Source organism: Salarias fasciatus, chromosome 2 (assembly GCF_902148845.1).
Source record: "Salarias fasciatus chromosome 2, fSalaFa1.1, whole genome shotgun sequence".
Taxonomy (NCBI): Eukaryota; Metazoa; Chordata; class Actinopteri; order Blenniiformes; family Blenniidae; genus Salarias; species Salarias fasciatus.
Genome location: NC_043746.1, coordinates 20,786,618 through 20,809,884, shown reverse-complemented (window position 1 = coordinate 20,809,884; position 23,267 = coordinate 20,786,618). Strand labels below are relative to the sequence as shown.

The 23,267-nt window shown below is 43.9% G+C and overlaps 1 protein-coding gene across 7 annotated transcripts in view; it reads left to right on the top strand.

Moving 5' to 3' along the window:
- The first annotated feature begins 211 nt into the window (after positions 1–211).
- atp8a1 (ATPase phospholipid transporting 8A1) overlaps positions 212–23,267 on the top strand; it is a 91,431-nt gene continuing 68,375 nt past the window's right edge. For 4 of the 7 annotated variants that reach the window (XM_030115208.1, XM_030115227.1, XM_030115190.1 and 1 more), the window contains exons 1-3: positions 8,041–8,157; positions 16,914–17,028; positions 22,697–22,796. In XM_030115208.1, the coding sequence (XP_029971068.1) occupies positions 8,094–8,157; positions 16,914–17,028; positions 22,697–22,796 (279 nt within the window). In that variant the 5' untranslated portion in view covers positions 8,041–8,093. Of the gene's footprint in view, positions 621–8,039; positions 8,158–16,913; positions 17,029–22,696; positions 22,797–23,267 lie in introns of those variants that run through there. The other 3 variants (XM_030115211.1, XM_030115199.1, XM_030115219.1) reach the window with 2 other exon arrangements.

Below are 23,267 nucleotides of genomic sequence, written 5' to 3'. Positions count from 1 at the left end.
TTTTGTTGAAAATTAATGTTTCGAAAATGAAATACTATTCATATTTAAATACAGCACTTTTACGTTTGCACCGCATATGAACAATGTAATAACTGCGGCTTCTTTCACTAAAAATCGTATTGAAAATTAATTGTTTTGCTGCGTGGACCCACCCGCTGCGACTGCAGGTGGTACGGTCCATAATGTGTAGCGGCACCGTCCCCCTCACTTCAGTTTATGGTAAGTCCGCGTCCGTTCCTCCCGCCGCACCGCCCGCGTCTGTCGGCTCCGATCCGCCGCGTGAACCGGGGATGCTGGGGGATCCGTGAGGCGCCGGCGCTCACGAGCATGGTCCAGTCACTACCGGGACATGAAAGTTGGCCGTCCCTCGTCTTCGCCAGTCATTAGCAGTGAGCGGGCGGCGGTCCGCTCCGCATGAGAGGCGCTCCTCCGCTGAATTTCAGCCGCTTGTGTGAATTTCCTGACGGCTGAGGAGAAGCAGCCGCAGCCGCAGCAGCAGCAGCAGCAGGGAGCAGAACTAACCAGCAGCGGCCGCTTGACAGGTGCCGTCGCCCGGGTCTGCGGTGGAGGGATGCCGCCCGTCCAGAGAACCATGTCAGATCTTCGTTCCCGGTCGGAGGGTATGTAGAATAATTATTATCATGTCTAACGTTTCCTCGTTAATGCATAAGGCCGACCGGCGGCTCTGGGGAAGTTGCTAGCTAAAGCTGTGATTAACACATCCTGTGCAGGCGGTGAAGAAGACCCCCCGCCCCTCACCCCTCTCCCCTCCGCCGGCCTTGAAAGTTTTCTCAAGGAGTCCCCTTTAACGTCTCACATCAGATGCCGCTTATTTTGATGCGGAGGTGATCTAAAGTAGCACGTGACTCGTCCGCTGTCATCTCCACATCTGCACTCAAAACAAAGGCTGTCAGTTTGGTGTGTGTACTTAATAAGAGGGTGGTGCACCTCACCCGGTTATCCCCCCTCCACCCTCCACCCACCCAGGCCTTTAAACATGCCATCATGTCAGGGAGCAAGGCAAGTTATAGCTTAGTGACAGAGCTGTTCAGGCAATGACAGCAAGTGTCAGGCTCCTGGCATCCATAGCAGCGTGGCTCTAATAATACAGTCATTGTAATGTGTGTGGGACCCCCCTACTCCTTCACTGCACCAGTAACTTTCCACTGCCTCCCTGAAAGAGGATGCGGATCCGACCGCTTTGCATAATGTGAATGCTCATAGGGGAATCTGTTTGCTGTACGCCTCTGTAAATCTGGCCTTTAAGGTGTGTTTGTTTGTCTATGAGCGTGTCTGTGACTTAATGCATGCAGGTAAATGTTGTAGTGACTGCAGGTGCACACACTCCTGCAGTGTGTGTTTTTGAACCGCTCATTGTTTTGTCGCTCTCACCCTGACCTCCGACCTCTTGGGCCCGGAGCAGATTTCATCTACAAGAGATCAATAAGACATCACAGTTATTTATGACATCTGCTACGGGTCCTGCTTTTTCCTCACAGTGACTGTAACATTGTTGTCGTGACTTATTTTTATTATAGTGTGGAATAGTTTTGTGTTGATTTAAAGTTTCATATCTTATTGGTATTATTGCTGTGGAGTATAGCATTTTCTGCAAATCTGAGTAGCTTGGTCTCTTGAAATAAGCTTTAATTGGTTTAAATTAAAGATTGAATTCAAGCTCAAACAAACCAAAACCAGAAGTCGTTCAGTTTGAATTGTAACAGTCTCATAATTCCTTGATTTCATCCTTACTTGATTTGCTGCACTATATTTTCAATACTAAAACTTTTATGTGAAAAGAGAACCTGTCATCATTTGACAAAAAAAAAAAAACTTGAAGGGATTTACTTTCTATTAGTGCATTAAACGTCACATGTATACTGCAGAGAAGTTGTATATTTGCACTGCATATACTGGAAGTTATGGCAGAGTCTGCCATTATGCAATTTGACCTTAATCTTCCATCGGGCATCTCTGCCATCCAGAATTTAATCTACTCAGAAACATAAAAGATATTTCCAAATGCTGTGGTCCTACCTTCTTATATAGTTCCATTACCAACAGGTGGTCTCCAGTCAAGACGTCGTATTGAATTTTCTTTCTCATGTTCTGCTTCACAGTTCTGACCAACCTTGATTTATTAATCTGGTTTAAAAGCAGGAAATAAAATACTGTTTTAAAATTTTGGCAAAAACATGCATTTGTGGTTTGTTAAACTTGGCAGTGGATGTGAACGTAAAAGGCTACATAAAGGTTGATGGAAGCTGGATTGAAATTAATGTTTTATTTCATTAGTGACTATAAAAGTAACCAAATTAACTTGATGTATCTACAGTTGAATTGTGTTTTTGCTCGATATAAAAGTTAATGGTGGCCGCTTCAGTTAGCCGCATGTGGCCATGTGTAAGATACCAAGCCTGGCTCTTAATATGAATTATGAGAGCGAACAATATTGCATTCTGGTACAGCTAAAAAAAAAAAAAAAACCCAAACATTTCAAATAAAGGCCTTTAGCTTTTCTAATATATGCCAACAATGTTGATCATATGGACTTCTATTAATGATTTTCCATATTCATTTAAGTGACAATCACACTGATTTAAATAATCATTTTGATTATATTTTACCTCTTTTTTTAGCTGAGCAAGTTTTCTGTGAAGGTTCTGTCCCATTCAGATGTCTGTTTCAGGAGTAGACTGATTAATGCTAATGAAAGCTAAAGATGTTATTCTGGTCCACTGCAGATTTTCTATTCTGTGATCTCCTTCATGTTTTTTTTCCCCACGAAAAGATTGTGAAACTACAAAACTTTTTTGTCATCCTGCACACTGCAACAGATACTGTGCTGTTTGGTGCATCATACTGGTAAATGCCTTAATAATTGAATACTAATATGGCTTCTTCATACCGTTGTTGATCAATGCGGCTGCTGCAGTCACAAGAGTGAACGCATGAATTATGCAGCAGCTATTGCTGTCACCCTCACACAACCTTTTTAGGTTACAGAGAGCAAACAGTTTAGGTTTTCACTTCTCTCAGCGCTGATGCTCTAAATGTCTGCTCTTATCCTGGCGCTTCAGGGGAAAATGACCGTTTCCTGCCTTCTTTTCATACATCTGTCTGAAAGGTGGATTCGATCACCTCCATCGCTCCTGCACCGTTGACGACCTGTGCCTCTGTTTCTGCTCCATCTTCTACTGTTTTCCCGCTCTCCATATCTTCAGTATTTTGCTCAATCATGCATCTGTTCTGGAAGTTTTCTTTTGGTAGTTTATATGGGATAATGAGCCCCCTCCCAAGCCTTCAGTTTTATATTTTAATCACCGCAGTACATCAGGCCGACGTCCATCTAGAAAGGGCAGCCCTCTGCCAGGCTTACCACCTAATCCATCAGCGGCCTGTCCGTCAGCTCTCCCCGCCGCACACTCCCCAGACTTGGCCACCACGTGCCGCTCCAGCCCTTGTCACTCTTCCCCGCCATGCCGTGGAAACATCCGACGATCACTGCCAGCCTGGCGCTGAAGCTGCTGCCAAAACAATCTTATCTGGGACACTTGGGACTCAGGTGACGTCAGCAGCTATCAGCACGGTTAATGTGCGATTCTGCCGTTGACGGACATGCACCTTTTAGACGGCGGACCCTTCAGATTCTCAGATGGCGGGATGACGTCTAATGCCTTCCCCGACTGTCTAGATGAGAGCGCTGATTGACAAAACGATCTCGGGAGTTAAGGCCGGGCTGATAGCTACGGGGATCCCGTTTGCCATTTTAACTTCTTTGCTTATCTGCCGATAAGCTCAGTCTCCCCTCACAATTGACTTTTACGAAAGAGATGGGCGGGCAGGTCTGTTCTGTAAGGACGAATCAATCCAGAGAAACAAAGTCCTGTCTTTTCAGTAATCTGATTCTCATGTTTTTAAGGTCCGATAGTCTGAAAGCCACTTCAGAGAGCCTGTGTCTTTAAACATATCACTACCTTTCTGTTACTCTCAAGGTTTTTTGTTTTCTCCCAAGCGTAAGTGAGGCAGGATGTTTCCCCTGTAGCATTTCAATAACACCAGCTAAACCTCAGTCTGCCTGAATAGTGGTGGCAGCACAGGGAGGGAGGCTGGAGGGGGATAGACTGCTCTCTTCTGAAGGGATCGAGAGCTGCCCATGTGCCTGGCGGATCACTGCCTGATAATAATGTGGCACAAAAGCCCAACACGCCATTAAATCCCCTGTCTAGGCCCGCTGGTGTGTCATATCAAGTCCCCTCGGGCCCCTCCACTCTGTGTGCCGGCACGGGACATCTCCACTCCTCTATTTTCCACTCCATGTTCTCCCTCCATCACTAACCTGCAGCCAGTCTAATATGTGCTTCTTCAGATATTCAATTTGCCTCACCTCAGTGACTCCCCCCTGTCTGCAAGGCAAATTGGATGTGGCAGGTCAGTATGATGAGGGGAGATGTGAAAACGCTCGTGTGCACGTGTCCTCCGTTGAGACAGATGCAGAGGCAAAGCAGCTTCAGTTTGGCTGCTGTGGATACACACACACACACACACACACACACACACACACACACACACACACACACACACACACACACACACACACACACACACACACACACACTTTTCGTCAGGTATGATGTTCAACTCACTGACCTAAAGGCCAAATTTGAAATCAACACAAAAATACTTTTAATTGATTAAATGGGCACAGTGATATTTGATCATTTTAAATTTCTCCCCAAGGAAATATGTCTTCAGCTTAATTTAATTGCTTCAGTTCTTATGGCTGTTCTTGATAAACTGTTTTGAGTCTTGCCCAAATACAGCCGTAAATCTTTTTGCTTTGAAAAGTGTTTTCTATAGATTCTATATTATACAGGAAGCGATCGAGCCTCTCTGTTGTCACGCTGTGGCCTCTGTTCTCCCAAGCGTTATCTATTATTGCATTTATTCACTGTGCAAAACACGACAACATTTCTCGTAGTTTCTAGGAAAACGTGGCTCAGCTGGCAGAGCCTCATGGAGCTCAGTGATAAAGGTTTTAATGCCACACATTTATGTGACCGTGTTGTTGCGCAAAACACTGACCCCAAAGCTACTCCCAGTGGAGGGCCGGCAGACTGCCTGGCAAGGTCTGCTGCCTTTACTGTGTGATCGAATAAAGACATTTCAGATCTTCATCATTGATGTAAGCTCAGCTTGCTCTTGTAGAAAAAGCACCTTACACGTGTGACTTATTGTGAGTGGCTGACTGAGTCCGTGAACTGTCCGTATTCTGGAGCTGGTTAGATCCTCCGATCTTCAGGTCATCTGATAAACCACAGCAGTGCTGTACAGATTGGATCTTATTTATGAATCGCAGGAAGAAACACTACAAATTGGTCTTTGTATTGAGATAAATCCTCCATGCACGTTAATTTAGAGATCCGCTGGACACTAAATCACTTCCTCCCTCCTGTGATTTATGAAATAAGTGGCGATGCTTATTAGGAAGTATTAAGCTTTTTGCATTTCCTCGCCGTGCTGTCTTCGTGCGCTGTGACGCACCACACTCTGGACGAGCAGGAAAGCGCACCGCGTCGGCGTGACGGTGTCACAGCGGGATGGCGAGGTCAGATGGAGAGGTGTCGGCAGGCACGCCACGGGAAAGCAACACCATCAATGGCTGGGAAGATGAAACTGCTGCTGCCCTTGACCCCTCCCTCCAAGTGCTGTCGCGTTTTATGACACAGATCCTGTCCCGGGAAAGTTTATGTGCTACGAGGCCACGGCGCCGCCTATACAGATCATTGGCCGGGTCTTCCAAAAACACAACATTTTGTAAAATACTCCAGATGCATCCATATAATGAAGGTGCAATAAAGAGTTTAGCTTCATCTATATGTCCTATTTATGATCCTAGAAAGCTTGACATATATTGCTCATATTCTGTGGACGGGTGTGTTAACAAGACATGAAGTTGTTATTTTCAAGCTCTTGCAATAAAAACAGTCCGTTATAAATAGATGGTCCAGTTTGAGGACTGAGGCTTGAATCAATAACGGACAAGGATAGCGTCAACATTGTTGGTTTCTCCGTCAGGCTCAGGGGCGTGCATGTGTTTTGCACATGTGCCACTCACCCTGTTTGCATGTATGATGCAGGTGGTGGATTGACTGCTTTAATCACATCAAGTCAGATAACATCACGAGAACGCTGGCATGGATTAATTGTCACTGCGCAGTCATTTGGATACTGCAGCTATTTTTAGAGAAATTGCTGACCCCCAGTGTTTTGCCCTCATTTTAAATCTCACTCTTGAGCTTTAATATGGATTACTTGCTTTTTTTAGAATGCACAACAAAGTCTTTGGAGGTCATGTGGAGAAAATGAATTTGATTATTTTGTTTTTATTCACCAAACAGAACTTCATCTCAGTAACAGAGGCACTATTGCCACTGGTAGAGTTTTCACATTTCCTTAAAGACAAATGGTTTGTTTCATTAATTATTTTTTACAATAGCATTCATGGTTGAACATGCGTCAGCATGTCTCTTTCCTTGAAAAATTACTTAAACTGATGTCACTTTGTGTAAACTGCCTGCAGAAGGAATCTTACAAAACCTGCCAGACATGAGACAACATTCTTGTTGTCACCATGAGTTGGCTCTCACCACTGTATTAATCAACAATTTTCTAGATATGTTTGCTTTTTCTTGTTTCCTTGTGCTGCAAAATTTAAAAAAAAAAGTTGTGTAAAATGAGATGTGTTTTTTTCTTTGGAGAAAATACAAGTGATGTATTATTCTTTTTTTGGGGGGTAATTGATTTTCTTGCTGTTTTGTCAGTGAACAACACTTGAGCAACACTGTCAATGTTGGCAGAGCACTGTATTGTAATTTACGCCAGACATACTGTACTAGCCTGAATCTAATGCTCAAAAAGCATTTTTTTTTTTTTTTATTGTCAGAGATTAAAATATTAGTTACAGTTTTCAGGGGAAAAAAAAAGCGTTCTCATGATATTTAGACTCAGTTAATGCCTCTTTAAGACTACAGCCTGTACATCTCAGCGATATTTGCGGGTGACCGACATTCACAAGGTCTACTTCCTGTTTTCGGACGAATTGAATTGCGCAACATATGCCCTTCCTCTTTATCATTCATAAAGTAGCGCTCAGTGGGAAGGTCTCTCTCGCAGCTCGTACCCGGCTGAGCTAAGCTCTGGGATGTCACTGCGAGCCCCAGCTGCCGCCGCGTTGTCCCTGGACTGTCTGTCCCACTGTAGTCCGCCTGAGCCTGTGAGGAGCCAGACGAAGCCAAGCCGGGGGGGGGGGGGGGAGGATTAATTCTGCAGCTGCCCTGTTGTTGTTGCGAGTGCTGGTTACAGCATTGTGATCTGATAAGCGCCTTATAGATATTGCCGTTGCTTGGGGTGAGGAAGTATCTACATTCCCCTCCAGCTCTGCTCTCCATTCACAAATGGTGGGAGATGGGGAGGAGGCTTTCATCTCCGGGACGTTGATTCCCATGAATAGACTGTGGCTGCTCTGTCTACTGAAATATTCATCCGCCATAAAAGAATCATGTAGCGATTTTTCTTTGGTGGCCAAGAGCAGATATAAACACCACATCAGGCTCACTAGTTTAAAAGTTCGGAGATTTCTAACTTCTGCTTCTGGCAGCTTCGTGTGAAGGTGGACGGGCTTCTTTTTACTAGTTTACATGATTAGTTTTGTATGCAAGCTGTCTCAGTAGTCCTTCAGTATTTTGTTCCGTGGAGCACCGCCTGCAGTTTTTCTTCACTAAGCTTCTGGACTGTGGTTTGGCAGCGATTCGTTTGCTCGTGTTAGATCAATGTCAGTAGCCCCAAGCCGCCTGCCCCCACCTATCCTGGCATCATTGACTAAATCGTGTGGGAGCAGGGATTTGGCCGGGTCACGTGCTGGCTCATCTACACTTTATTGACGAGCCTACAAGTCTCAGGCTCATTAGTGCTTGTTCTCTACCTCAGGAGTCAGACCGGATGCTGCTCGCGGACCTATTTCTGGAAGAACAAAGGGCTTTTTACATTTTGATTTTCCCCTGGATTTTTATTGGACACTTGGGAATTGACTGATGGGGCCCTCTGAAGAATTACCCATGGATCCACTTGAATCCTCTCTGTGCAATCAAAGTCACAGTAGGTGCCGAGTAGTTTGAAGCTGGAGCCAGTATGTGACACGATTTCTTTTATGACTTGTATCATGAAACTTTATTTAAGGAAACGCATTAATAGGGTAGTGCTGCTTCTAATGTATATTTAGACTAAGGTGGTCGTTTTTCAGTTACTATTTTAAAAGCACGGATTAGCTGGGTTACAGCGACAGTATACCACCGGCATTGTTCTCTCATGTGCTTCGAATCGCAGTGAGCCCCGTATTGTTCTATAGGATGTTTAACCCTGCCTATCAGAGGATGCAGTGCTCGATAATGTGCTTGACTATCAGGTCATTATCGCTCCTGTCATTGCACCCCTATTAGATACATTTAATCTTGCCGGTGTTGACAGTCATGGCTGCAATAATTTTTCACCCCAGTGCGTCTACCTGACCTGAGCTCCTGCATTACCACCCGGGACATAATAAATCTGGGAGAAGTTGCATTCATCTCGAACCTGTTTGCGCGGACGAACACTGTTCCACCATACAAACCATGAGCTGTTAGGAATAGCAGAATGAAATGTCTCACCTCAAATGATGGACTACATGTTGCATGCTTCTGGAGAGAGATGTTTTTCTCCATATTTGTAAAAAGTCTCGATTAGGGTTTTTGTCGTCCACTTATGTATGTATGTAGTATGAATTTTCTTTGTTTCTGCAGACGGGGGGGAGGACCAGCATGTCTTGGCCGCACCTTTCCAGTCCCACTTTCCCCCCAGTTGGTGCCCTCTCCAAAATACATGCCCCCTTCTGACTATTGTTCCACCCGTCTGTCTGTTGGCTGACACTAGCAATAATCCTGACATCTGGCCTGCATCCAAACTCATTACGACACTCGGTGGCATTGATCCTTCCTCCAGAGGCTTCCCCTCCAGAGCCGTGTGCCACTGCTCTCCGCTGCTCCGGAGCTTTATTTGGCTTCTTGTCACTCTTTCTTCTCCTCCTCTGTTTCCACGCCTCTTCAGTTGTTTTTATATGGCTGGTCTATGTGGGCAATGTGGCGGTTCAATTAATAGATGAAAGGTGTTGCTATGAGGTTTAATGTAACACAGATTAACAATTACAGCCACTGGGTGCAGCCGCCCAGTTTCCCATTCCAGCCATCTTTAGTGATGTCAGGGTAGCCGAGCTGTGACATGTCTGCGGTTAATGAAATTAGTGCCGAGAAAATGCGCGTCGTCCACTAGGGACTATTAAGAGCAGCTCCCACTGAAACAGCTGCGGCACAGTACATTTTCCAGAGTGTGGTTCAAACTGAGGAAATGAACTGAGCATGTCGCTGCCTATTGCAGCACAAGCTGGGGAACAGATCTTTTAATGGCTTTCTCCACCTCTTACACTGGAAACATTTTGAATTGTGGCGTTGGCCTGATGGCCTCTTGCAATACTTACAAATATGCATAAAGTTACAGGAGGGTTTGTGCATGAATGTTTCGCCTGATTGATTTAATTGAGACTCTGACGTTTTTGATTCTAACTCATAAAAGAGTTTCGCACGATGTTTCCATTTCAAGTTCTCAAGCTCTGCTTGACCACTTTTTAGCTGCAGCCCTGCTTCTGTCCACAAATCCAATTAAAGTTTTTACATGTAGCCTTTAAGTGGATCAGGTGTTTAAGAATAGTCGCCGTGAGGAAAACGCTATGGGCTTCTGAGGATTTGTGAAACGCAACTCTCCCCTGGCAAAGATGGTATCCGGGTCGGTCTACATCTCCACTGTCACCTTTGGCCACGAATTTTGGGTCATGCCCGACGGACTATGATCGTGGATGCATGAGAGTGAGCTCACTGCAAGGCTTTCCATGCTTTGAAGAAACGCGTGTGACATAGCATGGTCCTCATTGGCATTCAGTCCAGCTATTTGAATGATGATTAGGACGCCTCTGGGTCGCCTCCCGTTGGAGCCTAACAGGGTTTTTGGCACAGGTGTAAGCCCAGGAACAGCTGGAGAGATCATATCTCATGTTTCAGAATCTGAAAAAAGAAAACCCTCTTTGAGGGTAAAATAGGAAAACAAACACAGACAATGGAAAAAAAATAAAGACCTAATGTAAAAATGGTGAGTTGATGAAATGCAGAAACACTTTGCTGCTAGATGACAGAATAAACAGTAATAGGTTTCTGGTTTAAAAGTCAGACTGCCATTGGAACAAACACAGGTTTCCTCCTGTTACTCCTGCAGTGTGGGTGACATCGAGGTCCTCTGGATGGGAGCCACTGTAATGCAGGGGAAAGAATGTGCGCAGGGTGATGCCTGAGGCTTTCCTGCAGATCTGGTCATACAGCAATAACGGAGATCCTGAAGGGCGGCCAAAGACTTTAGAGCAGATGTCACTGGCCCTCGTGAACTGCTATTGAGTCTGAAGTACGGCTAAGTGTCTGTACTTACATGCGACGATTGGCATGTAAGCATCTTGGGTTCCCCTGGATGAACTGGAGGAAGTAACAAACATGCCTGGGCTTCTTTACCCTCCATATCGCCACAAACCCCCGTAGAGGGTGAATAGAGCATTGATGAACTCTGGTTATAAAACTATGATTTCCATTGCAGCATTGCATAAATTAAATATCACTAAACTTGTATTGTTATGCAATGTTCAATGCATTATTTCCATGTCAGTAGTCATGTTCTGTGCCGCAGTGTATCCTTATAGATCTAAATTAAGTATAGGGCACATTCAAGTCAAGAAATGCATACGTTTTGGTGGAAAAAGAAACCTTTTGATGTCTTTTTCCAGCCCCATTTCTTGTTTGTTTTTTTCTTATTCATTGATCAATCATGACTTTCGAAAGATGCTACTGCATATTGCCATGGTTTTGAACCACAGCAGCAAAGGATACATATGGTGAGACACGTTATTTGTTGTCAGCGTTTATTTGAACTTTGCGAGCAGTCCCCTGTGCCAGAGCTGCTAAAAGCAGAGAGGTATCGGACCGAGTTAAGCAGAAGCAGCACCAGCTGCAACTGGTGCATTGCAGCACCTGGCCTACCTCGGCGCTCAGGCTCCCGCTGCGAAGACTCATTCAGAGCGCAGAGACACAGCATCAATCACAGCGGCTCCGCCAGCTCCTCCGGCCTGCTGCTTCACTCGGGCCTTATGCTGCAGTCACCAGCCACGCCAGTCCCCTGTTTCAATTTGTCATCGGAGACATTAATTCCTTGATTACCCAAGCTGCTTAAAGATTTAGCTTCTTGACTAACTCAGGATTTGTTCCTTGGTTTTGTCAGAGATCTCTCTTTGGCATATAAATGATTATCATTGACATTTCATTATGTCGTCTCGAGGCTTTTGTATTTTGTCGACTGCCGGCTTCAAAAAGTGTCATTACAGTCAGAACCTAGATTGTGATTTCCTGTAATAATTGTTGAGAGATTTTTTTTCTTTCTTAGGGGTGAGAATCTAAGCACTGAAGGTGTGGGATTAACATGCAAGCGGAAGTCAAATGCCAGCGTGCAATATTGTGATTCTTTTTATACTAAAGTCTCACACCGAAGCCGTCATTTGTAATAATACAGGTGTTCATAGAAGTCCAGAGTGCTTTGGGATGAACAATCGATTTCCTTTCTACTAGGTCGACGTCTTGTTTGTGCCGCTGTCCTGAAATCACCCAGCAAATAATGTGGTATAGGAGGTGCAACACCACAAAACTTGTAATGATTTAGTAGCGTTGCAGCGAGTGTCCCCGTCCTCATCCACTCCGGTCTCAGGGAGGCAGCTTGCCTTGGAGTCACCGTCCTTTCCTTCACCTTTACCCAGTGCTGTTACTCATCGCTAAACACCTGTCGTCCCAGTGTTACCAGGTGAGCTTTTGGCTGCAAGCTCACCTTTAATTTAGGATAGAAGAGTCCAGGCCAAGCTAGTCTCATTTGCATGTCGGTAGTAAACGTGAACAATACAAACCTTTTATTTTATTTGAGTAGACGTCATGTTTATTGATTTGACAATTGTTAAAATCAACAGTATAAGCCATGATCCGCTCTAACTGACCATTTTCTCACAGTTATTGAAAATGAAAACTTAGAATGATGAATAACACATGTTTTAACCAAACAGGCAACCAAGGTAAAAACAGTCATACATTTATATCTACAATATAGATCTATGAATCAAAATAACTTTGTTTAAACAAGCGATCCTCAAGTTTGATGTGATGGACAGAAAATGAGGTGGCAAAACCAGTTCTGTGGAATATTGGTGATGTTTGCGTGACAGTTATTAAGCCACTGCTTCGGATGTCTGTTAAAACAAGGTTTCCATTACGTCCTCTCAACAAAGAGTTTAAATAAACATTGTGCAAGAACGTTCAGCTCCTCCTAATCATATGCAGTTCTGTCACGTCTTCTGTCATTAAGAAGGTACAGTAAACCTTCTTGGAATTGAGTTTTATTGTATTTTCACACCTGGTGGTGTGATTCAGAGCGCACTGTCACTGTGGAACAACATGTAAATTTGATAGGTTATACTTAGTTCGGGTTGTGTTCACACTTATGGTTGCTGCACTGGTGCAAATGTTGCATCAACTGACTGGGTGTCATGTTTCTAAGAGAGTGACGACACGGGCAGTGCCACTGGACATGGCTACCAACCAGGAGAAGTACGTTCTGAAAAAAAAAAAAAAAAATGAAGTGGGGATTAATAATAGAGACAGATGTACAGCGTTTTTATGGGACTGCTCACCATTTTTCACAGTTTTACACTGCAGCGAGGCTTCATTTTGAGGAAAAAAAAATCTATATGCTTGCTGTGAGCCACACGATCGGAGCTGCTTTATCTTCAACCTGTACAGTAGGCAACCAGGAAGTGAGTTCTTTACTTTGAGTACAGGTATTACTCCTTAATCTCCTGTTATGGTGTCTAACTGCTGTTTTGCCCTCACGCTAATCCAATAAACCACCTATGGTGATCTGATGTCTTGCATAACAGAGCCGAGATAGCCAACCTATGTTTCCCCTATTGACCAAACCACTAAGGCGGGTTATTTTTAGCCCGGGAGCGCATGCAAAGACGAGAAAGTTTGAGGAGATGATGTTTGGCAGTCGCTCCTCAGTAATCCTCTGCGCAAAGCCAAGTGGATCATTAAAATAACAAGAGCTGTAATTTAAGATTCAGGGTTTGTTTAACAGCAACGAGAAAGTGCCGGGTGTAAGGTGAGAATGAGAGCGAAAATGAAGAACAGCGAAAGTGTGACTTTGAGTACGATGTCAGTCTTGAACTTTGCTTCCTTTTTTTGCCTCGTCGTGACAAGAAAGAAATCCCACTGGCAGGAACTCGCGGTGTGGGTCGCAACTGGGGCACGTCCCGCCAGGGCTCTTGTGACGGGAGCTCATGACTGTGCGTTTTGTTGTTGTTGTTGTTGCTGCTGTTGTTGTCGGTGCCTCCAGAAGGCAGATTCCTTCGTTCATGTCACTCTCCGTCTGTGCGTCAGAAAGGCACGTCTTTCCATTTTAAACTTCAGGGTCTACTATATCCGTAGTCCTGGACGCTATGCCGTGCTTGTCTTACTCCATTCCCCACCCCAATGCTACTACCACGACACGTCAGGGAAGGCCATTCAGCACACACACGATCACATGCATGCAACCTGAGACTCCAGGAATACTGTTGACGTTCGAGTTTTACTGTGGCGCTCGCCTGGCAGTGTTAACAGCTTCAATCTAGATATGTCAATTACAAAAAAGAGAACAAGGAAATGCGAACCCCAGGAGCCCCCACGTTTCTTTTTCTTTTGGGTTCATGTTCTCATCTCACCAACAGAATGATCCTTCTCTCATCCGCCCTCTTTGGCAGTTTCAGATGTTGCTGCTTCAAATGAAATTTTAGTTTCGTGGAAGATTAGTTCATCTGTTTTTATCATATCAAATATCAACTGATGAGTCAAAAAAAAAGGTGTCAGTTGTCGACTTAGCTTTCATGGCAGGTTCAAAGTAATGATTAAATGCTCTCTAAGAGGTGTGAGGTGTGTGTGTGTGCACTGTAGTCATGTGTTGGTGAGATCTTATCCTCTGCAGTCAGTGTAGCATGCGACACTTTGCTGCGTCACTCGGTTGTTAACTTGATTAAATTCTTTCCAGCTGAAAGATCAGATTGTCCAGTTTGCATTTCAACATCGAACAAAGTGATCACGTTCATGTTTACATGTACCAAAACCCATTCAGTTCACTCAACTGGATCAATCCCATCATGCTTTGTGACATGCACTTGATCCCACAGAAGCCCGCCACAGTGTTGAGGATGAATTTGTTAGCTCCACACTGTTAGCATCTCATGAACTTGGTTAACCAAATCGCGTTTTGATAAACGTTGAGACTATTTCATAGTCTTTGAATGTATTAAGGAGCAACATTATGTCCAGCTGTGCTTTACCGCTGCAATTTTTCTAAAAAGTCCATGTGTGAAGCACCACCTGCTCAATTCATGTCACGAGCACACACACACACAAAGGTCAGCATAGCAAAAACCGATCTGATGTTCTGATCACAAACAGGGTTTCACCTTCTTCGTTGGTCCGACCATAAGAGCAGTGTGTTCAGTTGGTTGGATTGATCCAGTCTAATCTAAGATGTAAACGTTTACATGGGGCGATTTTAATCGTATCAGTGTTTTGTCGGGTTTCTTATGGTTCATGTCACTGCGACTAAAGTTTAAACTTGGCTGAAATAATTTGAAAAATGTAAGCAATCTCTACAAACATGCAGTTGACTGTAGTTTCATCATTTTCCAAAGTGTATTTGTAAAGTGATTTGCTCAAAACAAATTTTGAAGTGACTAATTACAACTTCAAAAAAATCCCCTGAAAATACTGAGTTTTTCTTTACTTTCGTTGTACTTTTCCTTGAACTGATACATATCAGCATTCATTTCTCAAGTTGGTTGCTGTCAAGACGTGAGATACTTTATCTGCCATCCATCCACTTCTGCAGTAAGCAGATTTGGGATTTGACTGCGGCGTCCCTGGACAGGTTTTTTTGCATGACGCAGCAGCAGCATGCAGCCTCCAGAAGCAAAAGCATGCATGCTAATGTCCTAGCTGAGCTGTTGAGGCAGGTTTAATATGTTGCCGGTAATGGCAGAGCAAGACGGAGACGAGGCTCTTTGCAATCACATAAATAAGATCAAATCTAAATTTGTTCCTTGAATTTGCGACCCACATGCAGAGCTCGGCAGGCCTCGGCAGAGTGGATTTGGCCAACACAGCTCCTCCCACTCCGTTGAACTTGGTGGGAGCAGAACAGTGCCTCCCTTTTCTAGAAAAGAAGTTTTATACACCCAAGGCAAAGCTATGTCTTTCTGTTTTATTCACTCAGAATAAAGCAGAGAGAGTAATTGTGAAATGAAGGGGTTTTTCTACACCAGGGATCCGAAAACCACCAGGATCACTTGGTACCGGGCTGCAAAGAGGGAATAAAAAGTTTTATTTTCAAAGTGTATATTTAACTTTCCATTACTCTGCTCTGGGTTTTATTATGTAAAATGCTTCACTTCAGTCAGTGTGTCTTTCCTTCACTTTACTCCGTCTTCTTTCCCCCCCCCCATCATCGCTAAGCCCTTGTTAGGGCATTTTTATACACCTTCCTGCCGGGAAAAATAGTGTTGTTTAAAACCGGTTGTTTGAGGAGCACTGCTTTACAAGACTCTTTCCTGTGTCAAGATTAAACATGGATTTCTTTTTTTGATAGTGTTACTGTACTGTAGGCCTTTGCAGCAGGGTTTGTTGGTGACAATAATAATAATGATAATAATAATAATGAATCTAGGTAGACGAAGCGGTGGTACGCCTGGCGTCTCCGGTTGTTGCAGTCATCTGACACTACAGTGCTGCAGCTGATCCTTGCAGATAAGTTCTGTGTGCTCCAGACGGCAGGATGTCACTGCAGACAGGAAATATTCCAGCTCTAACCACTCATTTCCAGCAACAAGATACCCCAAAGTAGTTTGGAACTGCATGAATGTGTTCTGTTTCTTTTTTCTTGAACACGTCTTGCGTAATGAGACTACTCCCCAGTTGTGACCGTAGTTGAGTGTAAATGTCTCAAAAGTATCCAGAAGAGGTAACATGTGGGCTGCATCTTCACACACAAGCTGAGGAGTATCGATGTTGTCTTCCTCCGTAGAGTTATGAATCACGCCGATAGCATAAAGAAATGTGGTTCCCCGTATTAATATTGAAGAAGGATTTCTCCGACTAGGTATATCGCTGTGGGGGTAGTAATAAAATACATATTCTCAGTGACTTGTCATTTGGCAAGCCCGCTGTTATTCTTTCTGAAGCACCCGCTCTCTCCATTAAGATAATAATTTGAGCATTATGCTGCCATCAGACGATTGCTCAAGAGCCGAGACACATTTACCCTACATTACTTTACAAACGTCTTCTCAATGCATTGTTTAGACTGGAACGGCTGCAGCTGCACCTCTAATAGTTCAGCGAATGCAATGTGCAGTTCATCAGAGATGCACTTAAATAAAGGAATCAGAGTTAAACACACTTTGCCTGACACACTTTTGCAAAGGCAGCGTTATTCATCACGAAGGTATTCCGCCTGGATTTATTATGTTTGGAAAAGTTGGATATGAACTGTGTGTGTAAGTTGTCTAAAGCGTGAAGGTCAGCTGAGCTCCCAGCAGAGTTCAGAGTTACTAACTCACCTCTTCCTGACTTCACTGGAACACTTTTGTTTGTGCTCAAAGCAGATCTTTCCTTTGAAACTTAGAAAATCTCTTTCCTTGTCTGCTACAGGTTATGAAAAGACAGAGGACACATCAGAAAAGACATCCTTGGCTGACCAAGAAGATGCCCGACTGATATACCTCAACCAGCCGCAGTTCACAAAGTTCTGCAGCAACCGAGTCAGGTAAGGAAGTCTCCTTTACTGAGCGTCATACATGATGGGAAGCGAACTGATGGCAGGATGCAAGTACGGCTCTGAGTGGAACAGGAAGATCAAAGCAGCATGTTTAAAGCCTCTGACAGGCCGCCAGTCACCGGACCAACACAGGCAGACAGTCACGCAAAAGGGTTTTCCTCTATTGACTCATTTCCTTTGTGAAATAAACGAAAATTTATTTAATTTAACTAGTCAATTTAACTAATTGACTGGTCTAAAAAAAAGAAGGAAAAAGCTAAAAAATTATTCAATATTGTAGGTATTGTAAACATTGTTTTCAATGTATATTCTGCACATTGAGATCCATTCGAAGCCTCGAATTCAAGGGTGTCAAACATTTTAATTCTGAAGCTACATTCAGCCCAGTTTAACCTGGAGTGAGCTGGATGGGTAAAATAGTGCCCCAATCTTTAAAGTTTTTCTTTGTTGTGTTGCAGTGTGTGCATGATGAAAATGTCTGTACTGTATTTTTTGCAAAACCAAACAATTACGACCAAAAATTACTTCAATCTCAGCAGAGTCAATTTTAATGATATGTTGTGGTGCAAATTACAGCAAAATGCTAAAAACATGTCTCCTACTGTTATGTTATGTAACAAATTATGCAAAATGTTGCCTTGAAAAATACAGTGAATGAACATGTGTGCCAGCATGCATCAGTATGCACCCCTAACCACAATGATCAAATAATATTCTCTGTGAAATCAACAGAAAAGGCGTCCTGCCTTCTGCACGCTGTTGACCTCTGCTATTTCCCATCCAGTGTTTCCAGTGGCAGAGTGACCTTTCCTGTGCAGTTTGAATGGAATGTTATCTCAGCTGCCAGAACTTTGATCCCAAGTCATACTCAATGGCAGTGGCAGACCGTGCATTTCACACTAAGGCCTTCAGAACAGATCCACCTGAATCAATCCACCTCTCAATAACTATTTTGTCTACAAAAAAGAAATCTTATTATGCAGATATGCACATAAAGAGGTGTTGCACAGCAGATAGATACTTGTGCAGCCAGAATAAATGCCTTTGCTGAAGTGCACAAGTCTCCTACTACATCTATGCACATACAATGAGCATCAACAACTTAATACAACAGCAATATTATTTAGGAAAAGAGGAACATTTTACTCACCAAAATCCCGATTATTTGAAAACAAAATACATCCTCCTTTCATTCCTCAAAAAGAGTTCAACTGCTCTGTCATATAGATTATCCGTGCGTTTCAGTTCCATAAAGCCAGGGCTGAAAGTCCAGCCTGCCCTGTGGGATTTCTGGCGTAAGTTTTATTTCACTTCAGGTCATCTTCTTCTTTGGAATAATTGCGGGTGGCGACCAACAATTTAGGTGCATACCGCCACTTATTGTATCTCTTGGTGAATGTAAATCAGAAGGCCTGGATATGCTGTTGTTAGTGTACGCTAGCTAGAAGGCGCTGAGTCCCCAACTCGAAATCTGATTGGTTGAAGCAACTGTCTGATTGGTTGAAGCAACTGTCTGTTTGACGCTTCACTTTACTTTACTGCGCCATCAGGAACGGACAGTGAAGGCCTCGGGCAGATTTCTTTGACCCTAGCAACAGATGATGCCTGAAATCTGATTGGTTAAATGATTTAATATGAAAAAACATGTCTGGAAGCAGCGCAACCACGAGAAAACTATGAAAGGAACCAGAACATACCATTTGGAATCATTTAGTAAGTGTTCATGGACAAAATATAATTTACATCAGTCTGTAATTCAGATACTTTTTAGGCCAGCAGAGAAGGCTTTGCAGGCCCTGACGGCCCACCACTGCTCAATGGAGAGTTTTGCTTTTGGTCTTGATTTTGGCAACTTTCCATGGTTTCTGTTGTCACCCACAACAGAAACCTGCTTCAGCCCTCAGATTCACCAGGAAAAAAAAACTGTTGAATAAAGTCAAATATCTGTTTGGTAAGATTTTGTCAAAAGCAAAAGCTGTTTCAGATTGGCAATTTGCTGTGAAAAGCATTTGCTAACTAAGAATAATGAAGAGGAAAAAAAAAACATAATTTGCAAGGTTTGCACCTTTTATAAAAAAAGACAGCAAAGCAGAAAGTAAATAGACTGATCTTCAATTTAATCTCAAAATCTCATATTCAGCTTTCCTACACTGGCTTCTGGAAAGATGCACCGCGGTGAAACAGTATCCTGTGCCTCTTCAGTGGAGAGAGCTGCCCCAAAGGTGCAGCCGTGACATTAACTTCAGACATACGATATTTGATAAATACCTACAAGATTTGGACCGCTGGGCTCAAGTGCCGGGTTAGTGCGTGTATTCCAAACTGGCTTCTTCATCCTGTAGCTCCTTGTGGAGTCAGAGTGCTGCTTTTAGCATTAAAGGTCAAGATTGTTGGGTCAGGCCGTCCTCTGTCAAGGAATATTACCGTTACCATTGCTGCTGCATGAGCAGCCTGAGATATGAATGTGCTTAAACAGAAACGGAGTAAACAGGAGCAGTAAATGAGGAAAAAACTCCATAATTTAAGTTTATAGCACTCATGTGTGTTGCCATGTTTCTTTTATGCTCTGACATAAGGACACTGAAGATCTAAGTAGTATTATTTTACTTACAGGCTTAAGACATAAATTCTTGACTGTGTTGTGGGGAAACAAAACACTTGACGGAGCCGGTCAAAGGTCAAGAGTACACAATGAACAGACCTAAAAATGCTGCCTATCAAATGTCTTGGATGTCGGCCTCAGTGAGGTTATGGAAGGAGCAGGCGGAACTGGACCATGACAGCAACAATAGCTGCACCTGCATGAGCTGCTGGGTTTGACTGTTGGTCGCGTGGTGCTGGAGTTTATTCCGGCTGACGTGACGAGTTACATGCAGGGTAAACCAGCACATCATAGAACAAACACTCCCGTTCTCACTTACAGGCAATTTGCAGTCATCAAACAACCTTAGATGCCTGTGTTTGAACTGTGGGAGGAAACCAGAGGAGAAAACCCACAGTCCAGTTTACCCACAACAGTCTCACCAGGAGTGTGTTTGAAGTGAAGAACAGCTACTGTATTGTTCCAGCGCATACTGTTGGCCGTTTTCTTTCCTTTTGCGTATGTCTGTTCTTGTCCTTGTAGCTTTTTTTTTTTTTTTTTTTTATTTCCTGATGTGGCCAAGCCTCTGCCTCGGGGCCTGTAGGTGTGGAGCTGCACGCTGCTGTAAAGATATAATTTGTTCAACAGGATTGGTGGCTGTCTCAAAGTGACCTGTGGACACACTTACAGGAGCAGGTCCTGTGACAATTGGTGAATCCAATCTTACAAGCAGATAGAAAATGCAGGCTACACTTGCTTTTTTTTTTTTTCCCGTCCCTCTGTCTCCTGATCTCATTTTCCTGCTGCACACTGCTGTACACACCTGTCACCTTGGCTGCACATGCACCCTGATCGTGCTCTTTATGTGTGAGAGTTGATGCGAATTGTTTATTCAGCTGCAGCACTTGCTGTCAGATCTGGCTGTAATGTAAAGGCGATTAATCACGGAGTTGTTGACGGCTTATCCCGTGGCAAACAGGAGTGGCCGCGCAAAAACCTTTTTACTGCTGAGCGTCCATGAAATCCTGACGTCTCGTGTGGAAAGCAAGGAGCGGGTTTGAGACGTCGGACGCACATTGTCCCCACCTACGCACACAAATTACTAGAATTGTCACGGGCAGTGTGTCTTAATTTGCCTCACTGACTCACGCAGCTGCTCATTTCACTGAGTGGTATTTGTATGGATTCCTACTACAACTTCTTGTTGTAAGAGGATGCAATTATCAAACACAACAACAATAAGCCAACATGGAGAAAATGCTGGAGAGAGAAAAAAAGGAAAGGATTACAGATGGTCTCCTGGAGATCAGTGACGAAGCCCATCAGGGCTTTCAGGCTAACCTACATCGCAGCTCCCCAGCCACTATATCTTTACATCTCCAGGGAATAACCGTGGTGATAACTACACATTAGCACTTAGGTGTTTAATACCCAGAGGGCTCGCCCTGTTATGAATGGGAAAGCACTCATGCTGTTGCCTCCAGCCAGGGATGATGTATGGAAATGCATTTAGTGAAAAGCGGCCGATTATCTCCTCTCATAGGATCGAACAGGAGAAGATCACACCTACAGCTGAGTTTAATGAAGCTCTGGATGGTTCGCATGTTCTTCAGGTCAGAAATAATGAGGACACTGCACGTTATGTGGCGTACAGTCGGCTCTTTGTTCCTCTCTCTCTCATACTGTTGATGCTCTACTTCTTGATATTTGCAAATTCCTTCTTGGTTTATTTGTTGGCCTTTATGGTAGCAGACATTGAGTTTTGGTTTGTGAGGATGGCATGCCTCGATTTGGGGGGGAAAAAAAGAAGTGAGAATATATAATACACTTTATTTTGAAAACAGGTCAATTCATATGTGCTCCCTGGCTCATTCACTCTCTAATAACCATCTTAGTTTTTACAGGTTAACCTGAGATTACAGTTTGTGTACTTGATGGAGAATGGACTAATTAGAGCCTTCCTCTCCTCTCCTGACCCTTTTTTCTGCTGAGGCTCTCCATGGAGCTCCTGAGCGAGGCTGGTATCACATTGTACTGCTGTCAGAACAATGCCAGGCTCTTACTCACCAGCTATCACTCTGTCCCAGATAACTCCACTGTACCGTTCAGCCATGATGACAGAGACTTTTTTTTTTTTTTTTGTACTCATTTCAAGCCTGGTCCACTTTTCGATAACTTTACATTGTGCTTGAAAATGTGCCACCGAGGGAAAAAAAAAAAAAGAAGAAAAAAAACCCCCAGTTGTTCAAACAAGACTTCATTCTAACTGGAGTAAAACATTAGAATAGCTGATGTTAAGCTCCGTAAGCTCTGACGCTTTTAAATGAGTTGAAGTCGACAGTCAATATGCTGTTGTATGTGTGTGTGTGTGTGTGTGTGTGTGTGTGTGTGTGTGTGTGTGTGTGTGTGTTTGTGTGTTTGTGTGTTTGTGTTTGTGTGTGTGTGTGTGTGTGTGTGTGTGTGTGTGTGTGTGTGTGTGTGTGTGAGACAGCTTTTGTGTGCATGTGAGTAAGCAAAGCCTCGCCAGCAGTCTGGCTTACATCATGCCGTGGAGTATATCTTCTTCCAAAGTGGCTGTTCTGACCGGCCCTTTAACGCGGCTGTAAATCAGGTCGGTGGCGGCCCGGCGGTGGGGCCGTTGGGAGCTCCGCCCGTTTCAGCTCGCAGTCCCACCATCAGCGCCGTCGCAGCGCCGGAGGCATAGCTCACGTCTGCCAGGAGGCCTTTATGCCCCCTCTGCCAGCTCCCTTCCCACTCCTGATTATTCTTTATGATCATTAGGTCCACTGGCCTCGGCTGTTCATCAGTCTCACACACACACACACACACACACACACACACACCCTCAGAAAGTGGTTGAGCTGAGGAGCAGGAATGTGGCTTTATTTTTTTTATAATATATAAAGCCTTAACATTCACTCACTCTCCATTTAGGTTGCTTAATGACATTGTCTTTGTTCTTGTGTGTTGTTCCATCGCCATACTCTGTGACTAACCGGTGTTTCTCTCTCTCTTGTCTCCTCTCACTCTGCCTCCACCGTATCTCCTCGCTTTGCCGTCCGCCACGGCCTTCAGCACAGCCAAATATAACGTCCTCACCTTCCTCCCGCGATTCCTCTACTCACAGTTTAGGAGGGCAGCCAACGCCTTCTTTCTCTTCATTGCACTCTTGCAGGTAAGCACAGCGGCGTTTTGGCCGCGCTATTGAGAAATCACGGCATTAATGTGCAAATGAGTTTGTCATGACCTAGACGTAACTTCCCGAGGTCATGTCTGTAATTTCATATGCACACAGTCACGCGCACACACACACACACACACACACACTCAACACAAGACTTTATATATATCCTGATTATGAATAATGCATACAATACTATGTGTGCCTACTTTAAAAGGAAACTAGATTCACCTAGAGGCTCAACACGCTATGTATTACATGACTCGGAGACGCATGAAATATGTATTCCTCTGTCGAGGATGACTGTATTTTTTTTTTTTTTTTTCCTTTTATAGCACCCATGCCGCCAAACTCCATTACAGGAACCGCATTGTGCTTTGAGTGTGACACAGGACACAAATAACGTGTTATTGAGAGCCACAAGCAGGAAACTAGAGATGAATTTGAAGTCGTCTTGTCGGAGTT